Raw genomic sequence first — 27,854 nt, 5'->3', positions numbered from 1 at the left:
TAGGAATTATGAAAGTCATCAGTTCTTCTACAAAACATTACTAAATGAAAGTCTATCTTCATATTGATTATGAAAGAGATCTGTTCAATATGCTGGACTGATGCCCAGGAATCATCATGTTCTGTATTACTGGCAGGAAAGGCATATCAGCTGTAAGTGGCATTCATGGGTTGAAGTCGCTGAGAACCCAGCATCTCAGAGCACACCCATTGCAACCGTGTAAAAGATTAGACCATCTCTAGAAAACTCACTTGCCATAGCCTTTCCTACATGGCTTTTTGCAGATGAGATATGCTTAACATAAAAAATGTCTCTCTTATCTCAAGCTAGTAGTGAAGCTGTGATGAGACAAGATTGATTGGGCTCTCTGATGCTTTAATTACATCAAAATGGAAGAACTTTACGGTATAAACAGCATAGTAGCTGCCATTGAATAAGGTAAGGGGGAGCACGTAACAACAAGCAGCTTCAATATGGCCCAGAATTCACCCAATTGGAAGGAAGGAGTCCTGCAAGGAATGGGCTTTGGTGTTCTCAGGGCCCTCAGGGTCTTGAGGACATAGCTAAATTTAGTATATATAATTATATATCCAAATATATATATAGTATTTAGTATATGAAAATATATACACTATTATATAGGAAGATCAGTATATTCTAAATATAACCAAATAGTCAGTAAACTATAACACAACTTTAGTGAGGGGCTCAGATACAAGGTACCTTTACTGGCAGTTAGGGATTGCTGGCAATGTAGATAGGACCTTGCTCTTGGGGTAATTTTTGTCTATTGTCCCAGAAACCATTGAAAGACTGGGTATATTTATTGTGGCTTAGGGTCCAGCTAAGAAGGCGTTCGGCCACTGGGAATACTATAACATCTGGGGCCTGGTCAAGGATAAGCTGGGGAATTTTTATAACTTTGACTGCCATGAGAAATAAATTGTCCCAAAAAGTTGTGATAGTAGGCAACATAGTGTAGGCCAGGTGCACCCAATAGATGACTGCCATGAGGGGCTAAAACAGAGCCCCTGTGTGGAATCCTTTGGTTGGTAAGATAGGGTTCTGCAACCAATGTTGGGATGGTAATGATGTAGGAACACATTATTAAGGGTCCCATTTATTGTTCTTCTTTGTTGTCTCACTAATTTTTATCTCATTAGTGGCTGATTTACTACCTTGTAAAGAAAAAAAGAGGGGTGAACTGTGTCATAGGAAGGGTGCATCCAGGTGAGCTTCCCCAGAAAATTCTGAATGGAGACTAGGGTATCTGTCATAGAGAACTCAAATTGAAGCCTTTGAGGTTTAATATGGTGTTGAGTGACCACAAAAAAGCAATAGTTACCCAGTATAGATCTTATCAGCTATGTCTGCCTAGCCCTGAAGCTCACGGCCTATTTCAGTGTATGAATCAAGGTTTTTAAACAGCTAGAGTCAGAGTGGCCGATTAGAATCCTGTCCATGTAGTGAACAATATAGCACTTGAGGGTGAGATGCTTGATAGTGTTCCAAATGAGCATGTGGCAAATGGTGGGGATGTTTTTCATGCTCTGTGACAGAACCTTCCATGGGTATTACTGGGCATGCACATTAATATTGACTGCTAGTACTGTGAAGACAAAGCACAAAAGAGTATCCATAAGGTAACACTGAAAATCATGCTAAACTTGAATCAATGCATGGCAGACAGGTAACATAGCACAAATTATATTTCCCTCATTAAAAAAAAAACTGTTCATATTTGTTGGGTTTCAAAAAATCTAAATGAATGGCCCACTTTTATATTTTGGACAGAAAAAAATCTCTAAGAGCAAAGAGCACATATTGTTCCAACTGCCTAGGCATAAAATATCCAGTGCAACTGATGGAAGTCACTAGATTACAAAAGAGAACACAGAGGTAATGTAAATAGAGAAACAGTGAGAGAGAGAGAGACCTCTTTGTCTCAATCAGGGATGCAAAGGCATAGGCACTGGAACACCCATTATTCGCAATGCTGACTGCCTGAAGAAATTCACTGAGAGGACATCTTCTTTTTAAAAATCATGTGCTTAAGGCAGTCATTTAAATTTAAGATAAACAAAATTCTTAAGGTTAAAAATACGAAAAATATTGGACAAAATCTTCTGGTTTGCTATGTAGGTTTATTTTTCCTTTTATTTCTTTCAAATTGAAATTTATCATGAAATGCAGGCTGCTGTGGACAGCTATGGCTCCATACTGCTTGGTATACTCCTCTTAGTACATCATATTCTTACACTGCGTGGAACAGAACACCATCCCTTCCACAGGTATGAACTTTTCTCCGATAAGACACTTGCTGCAGCAGGAGCATAGGAAGCATGCTGTGGATGCATGCCAGCTGAATATTTTGTAGATTACTCTCTGCTCTTCTGGGTCGATGGCATTGTGGCATCCTTGACACACCACAGCATGGTTCTTCATGTAGCAGGGCTTGCACACAGGCTTGGATTTGAGCATCACATATATTTTTCCTGCCAGGATATTGTGGCAGTCAATGCAGCAGAAGTGTTTCAGATGCCAATTTTTGTTTTCTGCTTGGGTATATTCATTGCTGAATATTAGCTCGTCACAGCCAGAACAGCGGGGCTTCTCACTGTCACAGTAATGTCTGCCACAGTATAGCTTCCCGTTCTTCCAGAAGTAAATCATGTCTACCAGGATTTCACCACAGATGCTGCAGATAAAACAAGCCGGGTGCCAGAGTTTACTGTAGCCAGCCCTTTCAGCATAGATAGCTGGGTCTCCTTCTTTCATGGGGTGTTTGCAGCAGTAACAGGTATATTGGGTCTTCTTAGACTCCTTAGACTTGTCCTTGGAGCCCACTACTGCTGTGCTGTTTCTAATTCCAGCTGGGTTGTGCACCTTGTCACCTTGAGCATTCATATCAGAGGGACGTTTCACATTACCTACTCCCAGAGCCTCACTCTTGTATTTCTCCACAAACTGCTTCATCTTCTTTATCTCATTGTAAGACAACCCATGGCACTTAGAAGGGTCCTGGTCATGTGCAGGGAGCTGCTTCGCCAGCTGCTTCTTCCGGTACTGTGCCCCCTCTGAACCTGTCACTGGCTGCTTCTCCTTAGGCAGCATCTGCATGTACTGCCTAGCCAGTGCCTTGTTCTGGACAGAGGGAATCCAATCATATGTAACAGTGTTAATGGCATCATTCTTCTTTGCAGGCACTGGATTTCTCAATACCATTACATTGGGTTTGTGTGTTGGAATTGCCTCTGATTTCAGCTTGGCGATCAGGTTGATGTACTTCGCGTCTTCAAAGAGTCTTCCAACTTTCCTGTCCCTCTCAGTGCTCAGGAGTACGCCATGCTCTTCTTGCCCACATTTGCAGTTACGACATGTTTTTCTCCAGAAATGTAGTTCAAACCCTTCACAGTTCTCTTTGCATTTTCGACAGGGGGCTCCAATTCCTTGCTCATGACCTAAGCCCATCTGTTACAGAAGGGAACAAAAGGAAATTTATTACTATAATTTTTTTAAAAAAATTATAAAGTGTCATACTTTATTTCCACTTAATGCTTTTGTTGATGTAACTCTCAAACAAATTTTTTATGAGCTCCATTGTTCAGCAAAGTATATAAATGGAAGCTGCAAGTACATATATAGCACACTTTATATTCCCATTGCTTTTTATCATGAAAGGAAAAGAAGCAAAATACAACTTTATAGAAGACTACAGATACTGCAAGTCACAAAAGTCATAAATTCATGTCTTTGACCTTTATGTGCCTTGAATACAAGGACAGGAAGAACACAGAAGGCAGAGATTGAAAAGCAAACAAATGTATGGAATAGTTTAGGAATTATGATTAAAGGATTATTTTTTATTATGGAAGTATACACAACAATGACAAATTTATTAAATACCAGGAACAGTATTCTATCATACTTAATATTTAAATCTTAGAAAACCTCACACAACATTTAGGAAGCAGGCATTATTTCCATCTCTTCTTTATAAGTGATTTCATTGAAACCCTAAAGTTTTAGAATTTGCTCAGGATCAAAATGTCAATACATAGTCTTCATATTCAATTCCACAAATGTCATTACCTGGAAGCCACATATGTGAGGTCTAGCTTTTATGGTACTCAAAGCTATTATGAAATCTGACAAGGGAGAAAAGCAATTTGCAGGCTTGTCCAGCCATAAATCTAGATTTTACAGTGACTTCCCTGGCAAGATATCCATGATGGTGAAATAGTACTCTTTTATTTGATGGGTAACCAACATCTGTTTACTGGGACTTAAGTCCCATCCATGAATAGATGTTTTGGTACTGAAGACCAAACAGTTATCTACAGTAAGAGTTAAAAGAGAACCTACTACTGCCACTTTCCTAAACCAGTAGACTGCAGTCTAAATACATAATCTTATGACCATAGATAACAAGCATCAAGAAGCTCCTCATCAAAGAAGCATCTCTTGGCAGTAGATGGAAACTATTGTTAGAATCCACAACTGGTCAAAATTCAGAAGACAACTGACTATGGCAGACCAAAACCCAATGCTATACCTCCAGTAGTCCCAAGGAAAACTGTAGGGGAGGCAGTGTAAGAGCCAGAGAACCAGATGCCTACTGCTAAATGTCATGCCTAGTACTCCTAGGTATGACAAGGAAGCTGTACCCATAAACTTTCAACAATATGCTCACCTACAGAAGACAGGCCAAATGTGGGGATATTTGGATTCTTGCGAACACTAAATACTTGTGTTCTCATGTACCAGTGATGAAGCTCAAGCAATTTCTCTTTCCAGTTTACTCCATGTTCAGTATTTACTGAAATATATAGGAACCAGAATCCTTACCAGACCCCTTCCCTTTTTCTTTGCACTAATCACAGACTACACCAGTTAGGCAGTCTTCTTTTCCACAAAAGAGAGGATTCTTATGTTTGGACATCCGTGCCTTATAGGCTCGGTTTCTGCCCAACTATTTGTGCTTGAGAACTCTTGGTGAGGACTAATAGGGATGCTGTTAGATAATGATACTCAGGATGCATTCAGGGATATGTAGGATGAGATGGAAGAGGGAGGCCTAGATGTTAGCTCCTTGCCAGCTAAGTTAAACTGCAGAATGTAATATATAAGGTAAGGAAAAACAGATGCAGGCTAACAAAGTAGATGTGAAAACTGGATCCATCCTTCTACAGCATACAAAAAGCATATCTCAACATCAAAGATAGATATTACCTCAGAGTAAGGGGTTGTAAAACATTTTCCAAGCAAGTGGATCTAAAATGCAAACTGTTATAGCCATCATATTATCTATGAAAATTGACTTCAACCAAAATTAATCATAAGATACAGGTAAGGATTCCTCATATTCATAAAGGAAAAATATACCAAGATAACACTTTAAGTATACATATCTATGACCCAAATGCAAGGATAATTACTTTTGTAATAGAAGAATTATTAAAACTTAAATCACACATTGACCCTCACATATTTATAGTGGAAAATTTCAATACTCCTCTATTATCAATGGACAGGTCATCCAGCCAAGAACTAAGCAGAAATCCTGGAGCTAGCAGATATATAAACCAAATGGACCTAACACCTATCTACAGAACATTTCAGCCAAACACAAAATAATATACATCCTCAGCACCTCATGAAACTTTCCTCTAAGTTGACCACATAGTCACAAAGCATCACAACACATACAAGAAAATTGAAAGAATTCCCAGTATCCTATAAGACCATTATAGATTAACATTAGATTTCAACAACAACAACAACAAGAATTGAAAAACTCATGGAAACTGAAAAACTCTCTACTGAATGACTGCTTGGTCAAGGCAGACATAAAATAATTAGGTACTTTCTAGAATTCAATGATAGTGAATACAGAACATACCCAAACTTATGGAACACAATGAAACACTGTTAAGAGGACTGTTCTTGGAAATTAATGTCAATATTTAAAAAAAAAGGTAAATATCCTGCTAGCAATTTAACAGCACACCTGAAATTTCTAAAACAAAACAAAGTACACACAAGAGTAGTAGATGGCAAGAAATAATGAAAATGAAGGTTGAAATAAATAAGCTAGAAAAAACAGGAAAAATAAAAGAACCAATGAAATGGACAGCTGGTTCTTTCAGAAAATCAGTAAGGTAGACAAACTCCTATCCAAACTAAAGGACATAGAGAAAACATACAAATAAACAAAACCAGTAACAAAAAGAACAACAGAACAACAGACACTGAAGAAATGCACACAATCTAGGTCATACTTTAGAGATCTGTACTCCACAAAATTGGAAATATTACAAAAAATGGATGATTTCTTGGTAGATACTACTTACAAAAGTTAAATCAAGATGAGCTAAGCAATTTATATTGACCTATAACCCCTAAGTAATTTGAACAACAACAACAACAACAACAACTAATCCAGGGTCAGATTGTTTATTGCAGAATTATTCCAGACTTTCAATGAAGAGTTAATTCTAGTACTTCTCAAATTATTCCACAATTTAAGAACAGAAGGAACATCATCCAATTCTTTTTATGATGCCACAATCAGCCTGATATCATGACCACACAAAGAGTCAACAATGAAAGAGAATTATGGATAACTTTCTATTTCAAACATAGAAAAATGCTCAATTAAATATTTGCAAACTGTATACAGGAACATGTATAGGTCATCCACCATGTGCAAGTTGGCTTTATCCCAGAGATGCAGTTCTGGTTAAACATATAAAAATCAGTCAGTTGGTTTCACCATATAAATAAACAAAGGAAAAAACCCACAGGATTATCTCATTAGACACTGAGGAAGCCCTTGACAAAATGCAACGTGTCATCATAATAAAAAGTCTCAGGAAGAGTAGGAATACAAAGAACATGGCTAAAAAACAATAAAGGCTACAAACCACAAGCCTATAGCCAATATCAAATTAAATGGAGAGAAACTCAAAGCAATCCCACTAAAATCATGGAGCAAGACAAAGTTGCCTACTCTCTCCATGCCAATTCAATAAAGTACTTGAAGTTTAATCTGGAGCAATAAGAAAACTGAAGGAGATCAAAAGGATACAAATAGGAGGTGAAGAAGTCAAAATATAATCACTAATCACAGATAGAATGATTATATACATGAGTGACCACAAAGAATCTAATAGTATACATTAGCAACCCCCAAATCTCTACCTGATAAACATCTTTGCTTATGTGTTGGGGAAACAAGCAACTCTAAAAACAAAATTAGCAATCCTCATATATACAAACAACAAATGGACTGAGAAATACATCATGGAAACAACACCCTTTACAATAACCATAAACCATATAAAATATCTTGGGGTAATTCTAACAAAGCATATAAAAGCATATAAAAGCTGAGTACAACAAAATATTTAAGTCTTTAAAGAAAGAAAATGAAGAGGATATTAGAAGAGGAATAGATCACCCATGTTCACGGATTGGTAAAATTAACATAGTAAAAATGGGCATCCTACCAAAGCAATTTATAGATTCAGCACAATTCTGATCAAAATTCCTGTACATTCTTTACAGAGCTTGAAAGAACAATACTCTAATTAATATTGAAAAACAAATTTTGATAATGGCTAAAACAATGCTGAATAAAAGAAATTCATGGTCATAAACATGCCTGATTTCAATCTTCGGGATGAACCCAGCAGAGGGTGCCAAGGTCCCCAGAGGACTCTCCATGCCGCAGGCCCCTCGCACACCCAGGCTCTTGAGATCATTGGAGAGCATGTAGGCAGCAGAAGCAACAGGGCTTCTTGGACAGGGTCCCTTGTGACTTTCATCCTCAGCCAGGAGGCATTGCTGAGACCCAGACTCATGGGCACCTTCCTTGCCAGATGAGAGTCAGCCTACAGGGACGGCTCTGACCACAGGACTCAGGAGATGGATCAGAGCTCCAGAGTTCTGTGCACTTTCCCTGCAAGAGGAGAGCATGCCTGAAGAGAGTGCTCTGACTACTGGGACTCAGGTGTGAATTGGACGCCCAGGAGTGCTGACAGAGGCTAACAGAATCACAGGAGGAACAAGCTCCAGCCAGAGACAGCTAGAACATCTAACACCAAAGATGACCAAATGGCGAAAGGCAAATATAAGAATCTTACTAATAGAAACCAAGACCAGTGGGCATCATCAGAACCCAGTATGCCCACCACAGCAGTCCTGGATACCACACCACACATGAAAAGCAAGATTCAGATTTAAAATCATATCATATGATGGTCATAGAGGATTTTAAGAAGGGCATTAATAACTGACTTAAAGAAATACAGGAGAACACTGCTAAACAGGTAAAAGTCCTTAAAGAATTACAGGAAAACACTGCTAAACAGGTAGAAGTCCTTAAAGAAGAAACACAAAAATCCCTTAAAGAATTACAGGAAAACACAACCAAACAGGTAATGGAATTGAACAAAACAATCCGGGATCTAAACATGGAAGTAGAAAAAGTAAAGAAAACCCAAAGGGAGACAACTCCAGAGATAAAAATCCTAGGAAAGATATCAGGAATCATAGATGTAAGCATCAGCAACAGAATACAAGAGATGGAAAAAAGAATCTCAGGAGCAGAAGATTCCATAGAAAACATGGACACACAATCAAATGAAATGCAAAATCCAAAAAGATCCTAACTCAAAACATCCAGGAAGTCCAGGGCACAATGGGAAGACCAAACCTACAGATAATAGGAGTTGATGAGAATGACGATTTTCAACTTAAAGAGCCAGTAAATATTTTCAACAAAATTATAGAAGAAAACTTCCCTAACCTAAAGAAAGAGATGCCCATGAACATACAAGAAGCCTACAGGACTCCATATACCTTCAAAAAACCTAAAAGAAGAGAGCGCAAGAACAGAACCCCAACAAAAATAACAGGAAGCAATAATGACTTTTCCTTAATATCTCTTAATACCAATAGACTCAATTCCCCAATAAAAAGACATAGACAGACTGGCTACTTAAACAGGACCCAGAATTTTGCTGCATACAGGAAACCCACCTCAGGGACAAGGACAGACACTATCTCAGAGTGAAAGGCTGGAAAACAATTCTCTAAGAAAATGATCCAAGAAACAAGCTGGAATAGCCATTCTAATATTGAGTAAAATCAACTTCTAACCCAAAGGTATCAAAAAGACAAGGAGGGGCACTTCATAATCATCAAAGGAAAATCTTCAAAGATGAACTTTCAATTCTGAATATCTATGCTCCAAATGCAAGGGCAGCGGCATTCGTTAAAAAAAAATTTAGTAAAGCTCAAAGCACACATTGCACCTAACACAATAGTAGTGGGAGATTTCAACAACCCACTCTCATCATTGGACAGATCCTGGAAACAGAAATTAAACAGAGACACATTGAAACTAACAGAAATTATGAAAAATGGATTTAAGAGATATCTACAGAACATTTTATCCTAAAACAAGAGGATATACCTTCTTCTCAGCACATCATGGTACCTTCTCTAAAATTGACCATATAATTGGTCATAAAACAGTCCTCAACAGATACAAAATATTGAAATTATCCCATGTATCCTATCAGATCACCAGGGACTAAGGATGAACTTCAATAACAACATAAATACTAGAAAGCCAACATTCACATGGAAGCTGAATAACACTCTACTCAATGATACCTTGGTCAAAGAAGAAATAAAGAGATTAAAGACTTTTTAAGAGTTTAATGAAAAGGAAGCCACAACATACCTAAAATTATGGGACACAAAGAAGGCAGTCCTAAGAGGAAAACTCATAGCTCTGAGTGCTGACAAAAAGAAACTACAGAGAGCATATACTAGCAGCTTGACAGCACACCTAAAAGCTGTAGAACAAAGGGAAGCAAATTCACCCAAGAGGAGTAGATGGCAGGAAATAATCAAAATCAGGGTTGAAATCAACCAAGTGGAAACAAAAAGAACTATTCAAAGAATCAACCAAACCAGGGACTGGTTCTTTGAGAAAATCAACAAGATAGATAAACCCTTAGCCAGAATAACTAGAGGGCACAGGGACAGTATCCTAATTAACAAAATCAGAAATGAAGATGGAAACATAACAACAGAATCTGATGAAATCCAAAATATGATCAGATCCTACTACAAAAGGCTATACTCAACAAAACTGGAAAACCTGGACGAAATTTACAATTTTCTAGACAGATACCAGGTACCAAAGTTAAATCAGGACCAGATTAATGACCTAACCAGTTGCATATCCCCCAAAGAAATAGAAGCATTCATTAATAGTCTCCCAACCCAAAAAAGCCAAGGACCAGATGGGTTTAGTGCAGAGTCCTGTCAGACCTTCAAAGAAGACCTAATTCCAATTCTCCTTAAACTATTCCACAAAATCAAAACAGAAGTGACTCTACCCAATTCCTTCTATGAAGCCACAATTACACTGATACATAAACCACATAAAGACCCAACAAAGAAAGAGAATTCAGACCAATTTCCCTTATTAACATCAATGAAAAAATACTCAATAAAAATCTTTGCAAACTGAATCCAAGGACACATCAAAATGATCATCCTTCATGATCAAGTAGGCTTCATACCAGAGATGCAGGGATGGTTCAATATAGGGAAATCCATCAATGTAATCCACTATAGAAACAAACTCAAAGACAAAAACCACATGATCATCTCGTTAGATGCTGAGAAAGCATTTGACAAAATCCAACATCCCTTCATGATAAAGGGCTTGGAAAGATCAGGAATTCAAGGCCCATACCTAAACATAATGAAAGCCAGCTATAGCAAACCAGTAGCTAACATCAAACTAAATGGAGAGAAACTTGAAGCACTCCCAATAAAATCAGGGACTAGACAAGGCTGCACACTTTTCTCCCTAACTATTCAATCTAGTACTTGAAGTCCTAGCCAAAGCATTTTGACAACAAAAGCAGCTCAAGGCGATACAAATTGGAAAGGAAGAAGTCAAAATATCACTATTTGCAGAAGATATGATAATATATATAAGTGACCCTATAAATTCCCTCAGAGATCTCCTAAACCTGAAAAACAGCTTCAGTGCAGTAGCTGGATATAAAATTAACTCAAACAAATCTGTGGCCTTTCTCTACACAAAGGATAAACAGGCTGAGAAAGAAATTAGGGAATTAACAGCCTTTGAAATAGTCACAAACAATATCAAATACCTTGGGGTGACCCTAACTAAGGAAGTGAAAGATCTGTATGATAAGAACTTCTAGTCTCTGAAAAAAAGAAATCAAAGATCTCAGAGGATGGAAAGATCTCCCATGCTCATGGATTGGCAGGATTAATATTGTAAAAATGGCTATCTTGCTGAAAGCAATCTACAGATTCAATGAAATCCCCATCAAAATTCCAACTCAGTTCTTCACTGAATTAGATGGCAATTTGCAAACTCATCTGAAATAACAAAAACCCCAGGATAGCAAAACTATTCTCAACAATAAAAGAACCTCTGGTGGAATCACCATTCATGACCTCAAGTTGTACTACAGAGCAACTGTGATAAAAACTGCATGGTACTGGTACAGTGACAGACAGGTAGATCAATGCAATAGAACTGAAGTCCCAGAAATAACCCCACACACCTATGGTCACTTGATATTTCACAAATGAGCTAAAACCATGCAATGGAAAAAAGACAGCATTTCCAACAAATGGTGCTGGCTTAACTAGTTGTTATCATGTAGAAGAAGGTGAAATGTTCCAGTCTTATCTCATTGTAGTAAGCTCAAGTCTAAGTGGATCAAGGAACTCCACATAAAACCAGACACACTAAAACTTATAGAGAAGAAAGTGAGGAAAAGCCTCGAAGATGTATGCACAGTGGAAAAATTCCTTAACCTAACAGCAATGATGTTTTTGTGCTGTTTAATTGAGAATCAATAAATGGGACCTCATGAAATGGAAAAGTTTCTGTAAAACAAAAGAAACTGTCAATAAGACAAAAAGGTCACCAACAAATTGGGAAAGGATTTATACCAATGCTAAATTTGATAGGGAACTAATATCCAATATATAGAAAGATCTCAAGAAGCTGGACTCCAGAAATTCAAATAACCCCATTAAAAAATGGGGCTCAGAGCTAAACAAAGAATTCTCTCCTGAGCAATACTGAATGGCAGAGAAGCACCTGAAAAAATGTTCAACATCCTTAATCATCAGGGAAATGCAAATCAAAACAATCCTGAGATTCCACCTCACACCAGTCAGAATGGCTAAGATCAAAAATTCAGGTGACAGCAGATGCTGGCGAGGATGTGGAGAAAGAGGAACACTCCTCCATTTTTGTTGGAATTGCAAGCTTGTACAACCACTCTGGAAATCAATCTGGCGGTTCCTCATCAAATTGGACATAATACTACCAGAGGATCTAGAAATATGTCTCCTGGGCATAAATCCAGAAGATGTTCCTACTGGTAATAAAAACACATGCTCCACTATGTTCATAGCAGCCTTATTTATAATAGCCAGAAGCTGGAAAGAACCCAGATATCCCTCAACAGAGGAATGGATACAGAAAATGTGGTACATTTACACAATGGAGTACTACACAGCTATTTAAAAACAATGATTTTATGAAATACTTAGGCAAATGTATGGATCTGGAGGGTAGCAACCTGAGTGAGGTAACCCAATCACAAAAGAACTCTCATGATATGCACTCACTGATAAGTGGATATTAGCCCAATAACAGAATACCCACGATACTATTTGCAAAATACATGAAACTCATGAAGAAGTAAGACCAAAGTGTCGAGGGTTTGTTCCTCCTTAGAATGGGGAACAAAATACCCATGGAAGGAGTTACAGAGACAACATTTAGAGATGAGATGCAAGGAAGGACCATGCAGAGACTGCCCCATCCAGGAATCCATACCATAATCAACCACCAACCACAGACAGTATTGCATATGCCAGCAAGATATTGCTGACATGACCCTGATATAGTTGTCTCTTGTGAGGTTATACCAGTGCCTGGCAAATACAGAAGTGGATGCTCACAGTCATCTATTGGATGGAACACTGGGCCCCCAATGGAGGAGCTAGAGAAAGTACCCAAGGAGCTGAAGGGGTCTGTAATCCTAAAGGAGGAACAGAATTATGAACTAACCAGTACCCCCTGAGCTCATGTCTCTAGCTTCATATGTAGCAGAATTTATATTTTTTCAAGAACTTTTGCTGGTTCCTGTTTCTTCTTTGTCTGACACTACCCCTGTGGTGCTGGCACAAGAGACTTTCCACTGCTGCTTAAAAGGGCTTCAGTTCTATCCCCTATAACCCAAGTGGAAGAACTCAGACAGTCACTATGGATGAATGTGCCCTTGAAAGATTTCCATTTCACTAAGGATGTCCAATCTGGTTAGAGTTCTCGAGGTCCAATATTACAACCTTAGCCAGGAAATCAGGTATACACTTCAACCAGTTTGCCATAAATAGTGTGGTTTCATTAACACAGATATCTGGGTAGCTAAACACAAAAATGAAGAAGTAATCTGGCTTGATATAGCTACCCAAGCCATGACCAAATAAGTCAGTTGTTGCCTGGTGTACTGATGATCCTACTTATAATATGGATATACTAAGCTGTATAGAACTATAACCTGAGAGGCCAATGTTCACAGTACTCCATTAAAGAATATATGAGACAATATGCCTTCCACCTAAAATGGTGTGAGATACTTCCCATCCCAAAATAAACAGTCCACCCTTCATGTTTGCAAAAGACAGTTCTAGATTCACCTTTACATCTCAATCCCATGTTGCCATTTTCGAAAAAGAAAAAAGTCTGATGATGTCACATTTTGATGATGAGTATCAGACCATTCTCACTAGACCTAACATGGTGTTCTTCATATGCCAAACTTAGAATTAGTCAACCTAAATTTGGCCCTCTTCAAACCTCCTGCTTTAATGAAATTGGCATTGGGCATTCATTTTATTAAAAAACAATTCATCCCTTGTCAATTTCTACTAGGCGAGCCTTATTTACAAGTGCCCCAGAAATTTTCATTCTATGCCAAAGTAGGTCTCTACAGTCTCCCACTTTGTCCAAGTTCAATTCTCAATTCCCCTTTCTCTTAAAGTGGCTTAACCTAAGATATTCAAATGAAGGAAATTATAGACAAAGGAAGTAATCTGTGACTTCCATGCTTTTTTCAAGAGCTCTTCAGACCTATCTCCACTGATCCTTAGGACCTTAAAATCTATTCTTCTAACTCAAATTACCTAACATCTTTTCTATATGGCCTAGATGTCCAGGTATATACTTTTGCAACCTAAAAGAATATAGTATACTATGATTAGGGTTTTCTGGCAGAAAAGTAAAAAAAAAAAAAACAAAAAAAAAAACAAAAAACAAAAAAACAAAAAACTATGAGCCCAAATTCTTCACCACAGACTTCAAGGTGGCCAAGAAGAAAAGGAAATGTCCTCTTCCCTGTGCCTACACTTGTGTAGCTGTTTTAGGAGGTCAAAGGACTAGGGACCACCAACTAACCTGTTAGGAAGAATGATCAGACTGATGTCAATCAGAACCATGGGAGGAATGATTATTCTAGACTGGGCTGAAGAGTTGGGTCCAAATGTGGTGCTTCCCATGTATTTCCCCTCTGTACAGGTTGTCATATGACCTTTATTGTTGCCTAGTTGGGTATTTGTCCCTAACCCACCTGATCTCTTATTTCTCTAAGGAATGTGGCCTTAAACCTAGCTCTTCTTTCAAAGAGGACAAAATACTTGACTCCCTTTTCTAAAGAAGGATCATATTAGATATGCATATAAACAAGGTATACATTGGTACAATATAATAGGGGGGTCACTAAAAATTTTTTTACAAGCAAAACCTGTAACCAAAGTAGTCTGTGTCCAGTCAACTCATCAGTTTTGGAAAGGTTCTATGATTTTTGTCCAGGTCCAGACAGCTTAATACAAATGTGAAGAGACATTTATAAATTCAAATATATATGACAAGAGAAGAAACTTTCCATTGCATAGCATACTCAAGATTTCAAAAATACAATCAAGAAAAGAATATTTATTGATTTAGTGCAACAAGGCAAAATATTGACATGCAAATGCAGAAATATCACAGTAACACCAAATCACACATTGGAACATCTTGCAGCATTCTACCATAGTAGAAAGGCACAGAATGCCATTTTTTTAATTAGGTATTTATTTCATTTACATTTCCAATGCTATCCCAAAAGTGCCCCACACACTCCCCCACCCACTCCCCCAACCACCCACTCCCACTTCTTGGCCCTGGCACTCCCCTGTACTGAGGCATATAAAGTTTGCATGGCCAATGGGCCTCTCTTTCCACTGATGGCCAACTAGTCCATCTTCTGATACATATGCAGCTAGAGACACGAGCTCTGGGGGAGACCAGTTAGTTCATATTGTTGTTCCTCCTATAGGGTTGCAGATCCCCACACCTCCTTGGGTACTTTCTCTAGCTCTTCTATTGGGGGCCCTGTGATCCATCCAATAGCTTACTGTGAGCATCCACTTCTAAGTTTGCTAGGCCCCGACATAGTCTCACAAGAGACAGCTATATCTGGGTCCTTTCAGCAAAATCTTGCTAGTGTATGCAGCAATAGTGTCAGTGTTTGGAAGCTGATTATGGGATGGATCCCCGGATATGGCAGTCTCTAAATGGTCTATGCTTTCAACATCCTTAATCATCAGGGAAATGCAAATCAAAACAACCCTGAGATTCCATCTCACACCAGTCAGAATGGCTAAGATCAAAAATTCAGGTGACAGCAGATGATGGTGAGGATGTGGAGAAAGAGGAACACTCCTCCGTTGTTGGTGGAATTGCAAGCTTGTACAACCACTCTGGAAATCAATCTGGCAGTTCCTCAGAAAATTGGACACAGTACTACCACAGAATGCCATTTTTAATGTTTTAAGAGTGAGTGTATTATCAACCATGATCACCATATACAGCAGAGATAATTTTTTTATTTATCAAGCAATAGGGACATTTGAAGACAAACACCTAAAGGATGACAGCTTTAATCATGAAAGCACAAGAAGAATAAGTTTTATTGGAGGATTATGTGAACAGAGAACCAAGAAGAAATCCATCAAGTACAACACAGTAAAACTGCCCACAATACCAGTAAAAGAAAATAAACACCAAACAATAATTTAAAAAAAAAACTAAACTAAAAAAGAATCAACAAAATCACAAGAACTTTTGAACATTTACTAATGATTACTTTAAAGATAAATGACTTTTACACACAAATAAAGAAATAAAGACTAGCTCATAGGGCTGAAAATAGGAAAAACTCTCCTCATGTCTGAAAGAAACATGACTGACAGGAACAACCACTTATTTTCAAAAAGCAAATGTATGGAAGACAATCTAACAAGTGAGTATATGTGGAAAATAAGACAATATAACTATTGTGATCTGTGGTAACACAGACTTCATATAAAATTAGTGAGAACAGATAAAGATAATAGCTAAATTTTAATAAAAAATTTTTAGTAATCTATTGAGAACATATAACCATATTTTATTCAGAGACAGGGTTTCTCTGTGTAACCCTGGCTGTCCTGGAACTCACTTTGTAGACCAGGCTGGCCTTGAAATCAGAAATCCACCTGTCTCTTCCTCCCGAGTGCTGGGAATAAAGGCGTGTACCACCACTGCCCGGCTCGAGAACATATAACTATTACAGACATAAAGCTACCAAATCTTTAGACTTCCAAATTCATATAATTAACACTAATAGAAAAAGTCATAGGTCATAGTATAATAATAATCAGTAATTTCAATAACAATTTCAATACTAGCAATGATAGTTTATCATCATTAGCTGTGTCATTTGCTATTCTGATTTTTCTACTAAAGTAGCTTAGCAAAAGCAACATTAAAAATGACTCACCATTCCAGAGCACAGTCCACATCAGAGAGTCATGACAGCAGGATCTTTAGGCAGCTGCTAATTCTGCATTTTCAATCAGAAAGCAGAGGGAGATCAATTGTACTATTCAGGGCCTCTTTTCCTTTTTAATTCAGTCCAGGAACCTGGGCCATAAAATGTGCCTTCCCCATTTAGGGTGAGTTTGCCTACTTCATTTAAGCCAATAAAAGAGAGAGAGAGAGAGAGAGAGAGAGAGAGAGAGAGAGAGAGAGAGAGAGAGAGAGAGAGAGAGAGAGAAAGAAAGAAAGAAAGAAAGAAAGAAAGAAAGAAAGAAAGAAAGAAAGAAAGAAAGAAAGAAAGAAAACAATCTCTGACAGACACACCCAGAGGCTAACCTAATCTAGATAATCCCTCAAAGGCATGTCCACAGTCTCCTTTTCTTCATGATTATAGGTCCTTTTGATAATCCAAATAAAACACCACATCATCCAAATTAAAACTAACAAAGAAACATCAGAGCAACACTAGAGCATATATAGAATGGACTTAAGAGACCCCTACAGAATATTTTATTAGTAGATATGGCATACATATTCTTCTTGGTAACTCATTTAATCCCCTCTAAAAAATATGACATTTTATTTTGCAAATTAAGTGTTAACAGATGCACAACAATAAATATAGTCTATTTTCTAAAATATACTAGAACTAAAACAGAAATCAATAATGGGAAAAGCAGTGAATCTATACAAATATGCAGATGCTGACCAATACACTTATTTCACTAGGCTTAAAAGTAAGCATACAAAAAAAGATTCATCATGCCATTTTCATTCACCCCCTTTTCTTAGTTATTTATGTATTTATATGCCTACAGTTATTTGGTCTTTATATATGTCTGTGTACCACATACATGGCTGGTGCCTGCAAAATTCAGAAGAGGGTGTCAGATCCCACTGTGACTGGAGTTACACATAGTTTTTAGCTAGCATGTGGGTCTGGAAATTGAACACAGGTCCTCTAGAAGAGCAGCCAGTTCCTTTAACTGCTAAAACATCTCTCCAGCCTCCTCTCTTCTATATTGTTCATCTCCTGTATTAACATCCCAGATCTCATGATTTCCACCTACTAGTTCCTTTCTTCTTTCAGTAGTTATCCAGTGGTGGTTTGAATGAGAAGTCTCCCCTGTTCTCAGGCATTTGAATTCTTGGTCCCCAGTTGGTGACTGTTTGGAGGAGTCTTAGGAAGTATGGCCTTCCTAAAGGTAGTATCACATTAGTGATGCAAATATATAAAAAATAAATCTCAAATCCACATTTGAGAGAAAACATGTTAATTTCCTCTTCCAAATCTGTGTTACTTTGTCTAATATAATAATCTCTACTTCCATCCATTTTCCTCCAAATGCCATGATTTAAGCTATTGCTTCAGCTGATTAAAACACTGTCATATATGCTTTATTGACTAAGTGGCCCGATAATGGAAAGAGGCCAATGAGCATCAGATTGGACTTTACCCTCTCGTATTTGACCACAGGTTTCCCAACCTCCACAGCCTGGCACCCCATTAAGTAGCCCCCCTGCCAAATTATGTCACCCTGCTACAATGGAGAAAGTACTTGCAGGGTTCACAGCCTCCATGTCCTGGAACCCCTTCAATTTCCCCCAACCAGATTATGATACCTTACCCCCATGGAGGAAGCGCTTGACCAGCAAAGAACTGAGGGGACTTGTACCTCTGGGACTCCTTTGACTAACATGGCATAAGTTTAGGTGCTCAAAGTCCACCAGAAGACCAGAAGCTTCAAAAACCATAATGCTCATATTTCAGACAATCTGAAGAAACTCAAAGCTCTTATAAAGTCTTCAGCGAATAAGGAACAATAAACCTTGTGAGGGAACTGACAGAGAACAAGGAATGGACAGTCCATTTCCTCTGAAGTTTCCTAAGTTCATAAGTAACCCATTGACCAAAGAAACCAGACCATGTGATTTAAACCCTGTCACCAGAAAAAAAGTGTGGCCTCATCTTTTGTGCCCATATCTGGGAAGGTGAAAAGAAGCCAGTCTAAGTCTACTGGGTTTGGAGAACCTACAGATTTTAACCAGCTGTGTACCAGAGCAATTGCAATATCTTCAAAACACAGTCCTGGAGATGCCAGTGAAAAGCTCAAAGAAGATCACACTGTGCCTGGGCCATCTTCTGATGATTCTGACCCACTGACCAACATGGACAGGTAATTTCCCCACATATTTAAGGTTTCTTACTGATTTTGTCTAGCCAAAGAGGTCTGAAACCTTACACTTCTTCCCAAAACACTCAGGAACTGCCCCTATCCACCCAAGAGATTCTGGGATTAACGAAATGTTTTCAAAGATCTATGGGATATTCCACATTTGCTAAGGGATCCCAAGGAACTCTCACTTGTGCTGAAAGAAAATCATACATTGTCTCCTCTTCCAGAAGAAGGTTCAAAAGTTCATCCTCTACCCATGGGGTCTCTAATCTTTCCAATTCTCCTAATAAGAGAATTGGACATGACCCCTCTGGTTAATGGGACTAACAACAGATCCCATCAGACAAAGAGGACTCCAAACCTTTTATTTCAAAAGGGGGACACAGTGGGTTTTCATTTCCCCCAAATGGATTAAGTCCTGCCACCTCTCTCCAGTAGACTTTAACAACTTTGACAGCTGCCAAATTGGGCTGGAGCACTACTGCCTTTCAGGCAGACAGCCAAAGTTGTTCTTTCTCTCCTCCAAAGGGGTCCTTGCATGCCACTTCTTGTAAAGTTTAAGTCCTGACCCTGCTGATCAAGGTGATTTTAGACCTTCCCACAATAAATCTGGATGGATTTGAGAGTCCTCGAGCATTAAAACATGGGCTCAGATCATCCATTATAGCCCAAAGGGGCCTAAACTCAATCATGATTACAAAAATTAGCCTCACACTGCTCACACCTGCCCAAGAGAAAACAAAACTTTCCACATCTACAGCAGGGGCTCAAGGACCTTTTCCATTTTCAAAGGAATTCTTCAGAGTTCCATACATATCCAAGAAGTACAATCTCCTTATTTCATCCAAGGAACTCTTGTGCCTTCTCTACATACACAAAATAAGCTAACAACTTCACCATCTTTTTCAGGCATTCTAAGACCTTTTCAATCTGTCAGAGGGCACTAGGATTGTCCACAACTACAGAAGAAGGTCAAAGACATATTTTTTAATGTATTCTCACTTAGGAGATTCAAACATTCTCTAGTATGAAAAGGGACCCAGAACACCCCCATTGTAACAGAAGGAGACTGAGAGATGCACCTTATGAACAAAGGAACTTCACAATGTCCCCATCAGACCAAGAGGACTCCATACATTCCATGCCAGACAAAAGGGACCTCCTGAGTTGCCACCAGGCACAAAAAAAGCTAATATTATGCCAAGACACTCCAAATGAGCCATATGAACTCCTCATTTGCCCAGTGTGCTGAAGTAGTAAAGCCATCACTACCTGCTCAGGGGTCTTTAGGGCATTCTACTCTTGAACCTATCCAGGACTCTCTGACTACTACCCTATCTCATAAAGGAACTGTGGTCCTTTATGTTATAGTGAAGATCCCATTAAATTAATGGCTCTTGGATGTGCCACATTTACAAAGATGTTCTAGGATATATTCCATCTGCACACAGAGTTCTGGAACCAACTGTATATGAACAAGGGGCTATGTGGTGTGACACGCATACACAAGAGTCTGTAACATCCTCCCTATCTAAAGAAGGGGATTCCTTGATTTCATCTGCACACATAAATCCATAGGATCTTCTTAAATTTCACAGGATATAGGATCTTCTCAAGAGTGTCAGCAAATTGCCACAATCACACAATATGGTATCAACACTTCCCCATATACATAAAGGGCTATTAGTCCTTCTGCCCACCCAAAAGTCAAAAGTGTCTTCAGAACATCCTCCAAATACCCAAAAGGCTCTGTGTTTTAACTTATCTTCTCAATGGTCCTTGGAACCTGTTTTGCCCATCCAGTTGGCTATGAAAACAGACTCCCCATGAAAAAGTTGTTTCCCTTTCTCCAGGTGAAGAAAGTTTTCTTGGAACTTCCACAAGTACACACATAGATCTGGCAGCTTCCCTATATGCCCATGAGTATTTAAGTCCTCCCACATATGTCCATGATGCTCTAGGAGAGGGTACATCTACACAAGGAGCTCAAGTACCTTCTGCTTCTGAAGCCTTAGTCAAGACTTCTGCATGTACACTAGTCATATTAAAACTTTCCCCATCTCAGCAAAAGGCCCTAGTATCTATCATATCAGAAAAGGGTGCTTCACAATTGTCTCCATCACCCTCTACCCAAGTGAACCTCTGTCATCCAGTTTCTTCAAAAAAAAGTTAAGAGGTGATCCTTCTCTCGAAGTGTACTTGAAACTTTTGTAACTGAGGAAGACAATTTCAGCCTTCCCCCTTCTGCAAGAAGGAGGTGTACATAATCAATTGCTGCCAAAGAAACATCAACAACTACAATTTCTCCTCAGGTGACTACCACAACTTTTATATCTTTCCAAAGGCCTCGAAATGTTCCACATCTGACCAAATGACTGTGAAACAATTTCCCCAAGGGCATGCTAATCAATGCACATCACCCCAAGAATCTCAGAGACCTCTCTGTCTACTCCAAAGGCTCTAGTATGTTCAACATCTGCCCCAGAGTTTCAAGTCTTTTTTTCAGACCCTCTCAACATCTCCAGTACATTTTCTCAGTGTGAAGAGTGATATTTCTCTTTCCAATTCACTTAAGTACTGCAAAACCTTTGCTATATGCCCAAGGGTCTGAGGAAAGGTCCACGCCTTCAAAAAAAAATATCTCTAGGACTTCTGCCATTAGCTCAAGAAGGTCTGACAACATCCATGTCTTCCAAAGCACCAAATCATACTTCTGCCTTCATTCTTCTTGCTGGACAACATTTACCATCTCTCCTAGGGTCCCAGGTATCATCAACATATAAGTAAGGGTGTCTTGATAACTTCACCACCTACCCAAAGTTCTTTAGTAGGTTTATCTTCTTCCCCAGGAATTCTGTTTTGTTTTCCATTTGCCCAAGAAACAGTAGAACTTTTGCCATCTGTTCATGAGGTTGAGGGAGCTTTTCTGCCTTTACTAAAGTACTTGACACCCCACCTCCCAGGAGATATGAAACTTTTCTCAGTAACACAAATAATTTTATTTTTTTTATTTTAATTAGGTATTTTCTTCATTTACATTTCCAATGCTATCCCAAAAGTCCCCCATATCCTCCCCCTCACTCCCCTATCAACCCTCTCCCACTTCTTGGCCCTGGTGTTCCCGTGTACTGAGGTATATAAAGTTTGCAAGACCAATGGGCCTCTCTTTCCACTGATGGCCGACTAGGCCATCTTCTGATACATATGCAGCTAGAGACATGAGCTCTCGGGGATACTGGTTAGTTCATATTGTTGTTCTACCTATAGGGTTGCAGATCCCTTTATCTCCCTGGGTACTTTCTCTAGCAAACACAGAAGTGGATGCTCACAGTCAGCTATTGGATGGATCTCAGGGCCCCCAATGGAGGAGCTAGAGAAAGTACACAAATAATTTTATAACATACCCCTGCCCACCGCTCAGGGGTTCTCTCTGTAAACTTCTTCATGCTCACCTGTGCACCTTCATTATTTTTGAATTCTACTGTTAATGATGATTCTTTTTCTTTTTTGGTGTTTTGAGACAGGGTTTCTCTGTGTAGTCCTGGCTGCCATGGAACTCACTCTGTAGACCAGGCTGGCCTCAAACTCAGAAATTCACTTGCCTCTGCCTCCCAAGTTCTGGGATTAAAGTGTGTGCCACCACTGCCTGGCTTTGTTTGTTTGTTTTATTTAATTTTATTTGTAATTCATTTTTACACTCCATATTCCATTCCCTGCCCCTCCCATCCACCTTCTGCTCCACACCCCACACCTCCTCCCCAACCCCACCCCATTTTCATGTGGATGCCCCCAACCCCCATCCCACCTGGCCTATAAACTTCCTGGAGCCTCAAGTCTCTTGAGTGTTAGCTGCTTAATCTCTGAATGATCACAGACCTGGAGGTCATCCACGGTATGTGTGTTAGGGGCCTCATATCAGCTGGTATATACTGTCTGGTGGTCCAGTGTTTGAAAGATCTCAGGGTTCTAGATTAATTAAGACTGCTGGTCCTTCTACAAAATCACCCTTCTCCTCAGCTTCTTTCAGCATTTCCTAATTCAAAAGAGGTGTGGACAGGGTGGCTGGGGGGTAATGGAGGGGTAGAGGAGAACCTGACCTGGTATTGGGTGAGGGAAAAGGACTGAAGCCCTGAGGGCTGGCAGAAAGAATGTAAACAGTCAACCTTATGAAATAGGAGGTTGGGGACAACCCCCCCCCCCCAATGCACCGGAGACCTGGGAGATGAGAGACTCCCAGGACTCATAGGGAGGGATCTTTGATGAAATGCCAGACAGTAGGGAGAGGGAACCTGTAGAGCCCACCTCCAGCAGGAAGACAGGACTTCAGGTGAGGGATGGGGTTACATCCCACACTTGCACCTCTGACCCATAGTTGTTTATGTCTGAGAGAACTGCAGGGATGGAAATGGAGAGGAGCCTGAGGAAGAGAAGGTACGGTGACAGGCCCAAGTTGGGATCTAGATCAAGGGGAGTTCCCAAGGTCTGACACTATTACTGAGGCTCTGGAGCACTCACAAAAACGGAACTACCATGACTGCATTCCAGAAGACCCAACAAGCAGCTGAAATAGATAGAGTTATTTGCACCCAACCAATGTACAGAAGCAGGTGACCCCTGTTGTTAATGATGATTCTTAAATGCTTTAACCTCCCTTCTAGCCTACCACCCATCAGAGGTAGTGGAAAAGAATGAATACAAAGGAAGTGGACCTATTTAGAAATGATTATTTGGAGCAAATCCCATCTTCTTGTCAGGAATTCAGTAGTTCAGTTCACAGGCCAGCCTCAGCAGCCTGATTCACTTTCAAACTCTTCATTGATATACTAGCAATCCATTTCAGTCAGTGTCAGGATAGCAACATCAGTGTCAAAATCTAACACTATCAGAATTTCTAGGCTGTGGCTCTGATTCTTCTTACTAAACTATGTTGTGCTAGTTGTGCTAAATTATGTTGGCTTCTTACCTCCACCAGAATGCCTATTGTAATTGTTGATCAGCTTCTAGAAGAACTGATCAACAATCTTGTGGGATCACCCTATGCTAAGTAACCCAGTTATTTAGCATTTCTTTAATAAAAGAAGAATACAAATTGTAATACAATACAATACATACAATAAAATACAATAGTCTTTTCAAAATACTTTATACCTAACATTTTATCAGTCACCAGGTCAATTCATTACAAGGCTCTCCACCATTGTTAGCAAGTATATATTGCAAAAAGACTGGGAAGACTGAAGGCACCTATGCCTGTACAAGCAAATTCTCTGGTAGTGCACTTGGCTGCACATGGATCTGTTGTACCTGTGCCATTTTTGCTCTTTGAGTCTCTTAGATGCAGATCAGGGTAGTAGTTTACCTTCCTGCCTAGTTTGCTTTCCACTTTCATCATGTGGTATATTCTCAGTCTCATTCACTAACCCTGAAAATTTTTTTTCTCCTTCTGCTGGCACTTTTTGTTTTCCAGGCACTACTACCTCTATCTGCAAACTCTCTTAAAGGCATAGCCAATTCTGCAATCTTCTCTAACAGAACAGAATTGTCAGGGTTCCCATTAAAGTTTTCCAAACACTATACATGAAAACTATGAAGGAAAACCAAAAAAAAAATGTTTTTGGTACCAAGCAAGGCAAGATACCACACAGCTTAAGAACATTGCTAATCCCTCATATTCTATTTTCTCTATATTAGAAGCAGAGTTGCTCATTATGCCTAAGCCACAATGGGCAATACCTGAAACTTTACATTTTCATGTGTCCTTCATGGGTCTGGCTTAACCATGTTTCCTGTGTCATAACATGAGTCTATCCCAGAAAAACTCCATTTGAGTCTGTCCCAGCTGATATCATTCTGCCAATCAGTCAGTCCCCATGGGAGTACATAACCTTCATTATCTTCCCAAGAGGAGGTAAGTTACCCTGTTTCTATTAAGGAGGTATCAAAACAGGCACTTTCTGTCCAAGAGGAAGAGAAACCTTTCATTAGGGCCAAAGGGGGACCCAGGGCGTTGCTTCCTATCATGCAAGGGCTCATATCTGCACCAATTCCAAAAGGGAGTGTGACATCATTCCCTGATATCCAAGGAAAATACAGACATACCATATCCCAACTAGGGTACCTGAGTTCACTCCTCTCTTACCAAGAGAGAGTCACAGCCTCCAAATATGAAGATGGGTCCGCCATTTGTAACCTTTTAGTCATAGGAGCCACAAACATTGACTTTCAGTCCCATGCAGTCTCCAAGGATCCCATGGTGAAATGGGAACTTTAGTTCTATCCTCTCCCCTAAAGGAGGTATCAGACATTCTCAGTCTGAATAATATGACCTCAGACTCTCCTAGTCTCACCAATGGGAAATTAAATATCTCCCCTTGTTTAAGGCAGCCTCAGAATGTTTCAGTCTGAAGTAGAGGGCCAATTAAATATCCCATCAAACAAACTAGGAATGAGAGATGCTCCTTGTGAAAAAAGAGGATCCAGAAATTTTTCCTCTGATCAAGTGGGTTAGAACTTCAAGTTCTGGCCTAAGAAGCCTCTAACTTACCTCTCTTGTCCAATAAGGTGCAAGGGTTGCCCAGCTTGCAAAATGGAACATCTAAAGCAGCCCATCTCAGGGGGAGACTTGTCCATACTCTCTCTTACCAGAGCATCTTCTGTTCTATTTATCCAAAAGCCACTTCACATTTTCCTACCATGTGCAAAGGGACTTGAAAACTTTTTCTTCTTGTTAACCATCTATCAAACCTATGACTGCCACTCCTAGCTGCCTCAGATGCACATAGGGCCCTCTGACTAAAAGCACGGCAGACATTACCCTTCCAATTAGGAGTAGCTCACAATTTTCTAGATAAAAGAACATGCTATATAATTTGTTCTCCATGGAAAATAGCATGTGCTTCTTGTGAACTGTCTTACCTAATGGGTGACAAATAAACTCCCTTTATCTACGGTGCACTGAGTTCTTCTTATTCTGATCATTTGCCCTTGTGACTTCTCTCCAAAGAACAGGACCCTGGTGCCTGAGTTTGGAAAGCCTAAGAGTATCCAGAGAAACCCTAAAGCCAACATATATACCTTAAACTTGGTCAGGAGAAACAAAGAAGCCATGTCCTTTATTTCAAAATTAAGCAACTTAGTATCAGGAGACCTAGCTGGGAACTGCCTACTAGCATGTTGGAAATTGGATTGATTACACTGCTGCCTGGCATGAATGATATGAAATTCTAGGTTCCCAAGATAAATGGATAAGGAAATGTTTAGGCCTTCCCTACTGCCCAAATTGACCCTTAATCTTCCCCTGCTACTCACAAGAATCTGAATTCCCTGCTGTCTTCAACACAGTATGAGACCTTCTGCCTCTCTGAAGAATGGTTTCCTTAATAGTTCCTGTTTGTGGATGCCTCAAGCATTCTCACTCTGCTAATGGTCCTTAAAATTGTGTTTCTGACAATGTCACCTCAACAACTACAACAAAAAGATGTATTCCTTCAAAGCAAGGAACACTCACACGTTTCCCAATGTCTGAAGTGGAGCTCAAATCACTTTTAAGGCATCAAGGTGCCCTCTCTCAGGCATAAGCTGTCTAAACCAGGGAGCCAAATGCATTCCAGTCATTCTCAAGTAGGTTTCAGACCTACCTTTTCCAAAGCACAGATCTTCCAAACTACTGTATGGTCTAAGGGAGCTTCTAATCTGTCCATTCTGAACCAGGGATTCTCAGATCTCCAATAGCCCAACTGGTCTTAATCTTATCTGTCTAAAACCAAATGCCTCACAACTTTCATCAATAACTCAAGAGGGTTTCAGATGTATCCCTGTAACATCAAAGGTGTCAGCATCCCCTAATGTTGAAGGGAGCATTAGCACACCATTTCCTTGAGGACAAGGAAGTCTCAGACTTTCACTAATTGCCCAAATGTACCTCAGACTTACCACTTCCAGGACAAGGGTATCACATACATCCTGAATGATTGAAGAGGTCCTGAGATATTCGACTTGGTCAGGAAAGTACTTCAGACTGCCTCAATCTGTCAAGGAGGTCTCAAATATAACCCTTTTAGAATTAACATGCAATAGAATTTCTGAAGTCACAATGGGGCTTTAGACCTATCCTTGTAGAATCAGAACAATTTTTGCCTCTACCTAATAACTCCATAAAGTCTTAGATATGCCCCCCAAAGACCTGAACAATCCAATGATTTCAAGGGGTCTAATACCCTGATGGAACATCTTCTGAAGAGGTCCTTAGACATATTTACTCTTACCATAGTAGTACATGACGATAATGGTATGCCAAAGGAGGGCTGCTGTAACAGACTGTGAATAAAAATGTTTTAGTCTTCTAATGTTGCAGGAGGAGTCTGATATATGTCCCTCTGATGAAACAAGGTATAGAACTGACTCTGTGCCTAGGAGTATATCTCAAACATTCAGACTCTGCAGGAGATTGCTTTAGACTGAATCCCTTTACCAACATTGCATAGGTACTTCTCTTTATGTTAATGGCCAAATCAGGTCTACTATCCTATAATCTATATAATGCCTTTTTGTGATTAGCTGTTTGATGGAAACTCTAATATCAGGCATATTAATAAAAAAAACAACTGAGTTTAGTATCTGCCTGTGCAATCATGTTTTTTTTTTTTTAATTTTGTCAACTAAATCAAAGATATGTTCAAGGAGTTACTATA

General features: G+C 39.3%; 1 protein-coding gene across 2 annotated transcripts; it reads right to left on the bottom strand.

Moving 5' to 3' along the window:
- Positions 1–2,127: 2,127 nt before the first annotated feature.
- On the bottom strand, positions 2,128–27,212 carry Gm4907 (predicted gene 4907). Of its 2 annotated transcripts, XM_011247474.2 has the most exons (3): positions 27,097–27,212; positions 16,950–17,012; positions 2,128–3,471 (listed from the first exon to the last, which is right to left on the bottom strand). In XM_011247474.2, exons 2-3 carry the CDS (start codon positions 16,950–16,952, stop codon positions 2,239–2,241), a joined length of 1,236 nt encoding a protein of 411 aa, XP_011245776.1. In that variant the 5' UTR covers positions 16,953–17,012; positions 27,097–27,212; the 3' UTR covers positions 2,128–2,238. The 2 variants fall into 2 exon arrangements, with proteins under 2 accessions (XP_011245776.1, NP_001030036.2); NM_001034864.3 differs by lacking the exon at positions 27,097–27,212 and having other exon boundaries at positions 2,186–3,471; positions 16,950–16,973.
- Between the last annotated feature and the right edge of the window lie 642 nt (positions 27,213–27,854).

Source organism: Mus musculus, chromosome X (genome assembly GCF_000001635.26).
Source record: "Mus musculus strain C57BL/6J chromosome X, GRCm38.p6 C57BL/6J".
Classification (NCBI taxonomy): domain Eukaryota; kingdom Metazoa; phylum Chordata; class Mammalia; order Rodentia; family Muridae; genus Mus; species Mus musculus.
This window is presented reverse-complemented; position numbering and strand designations above follow the sequence as displayed.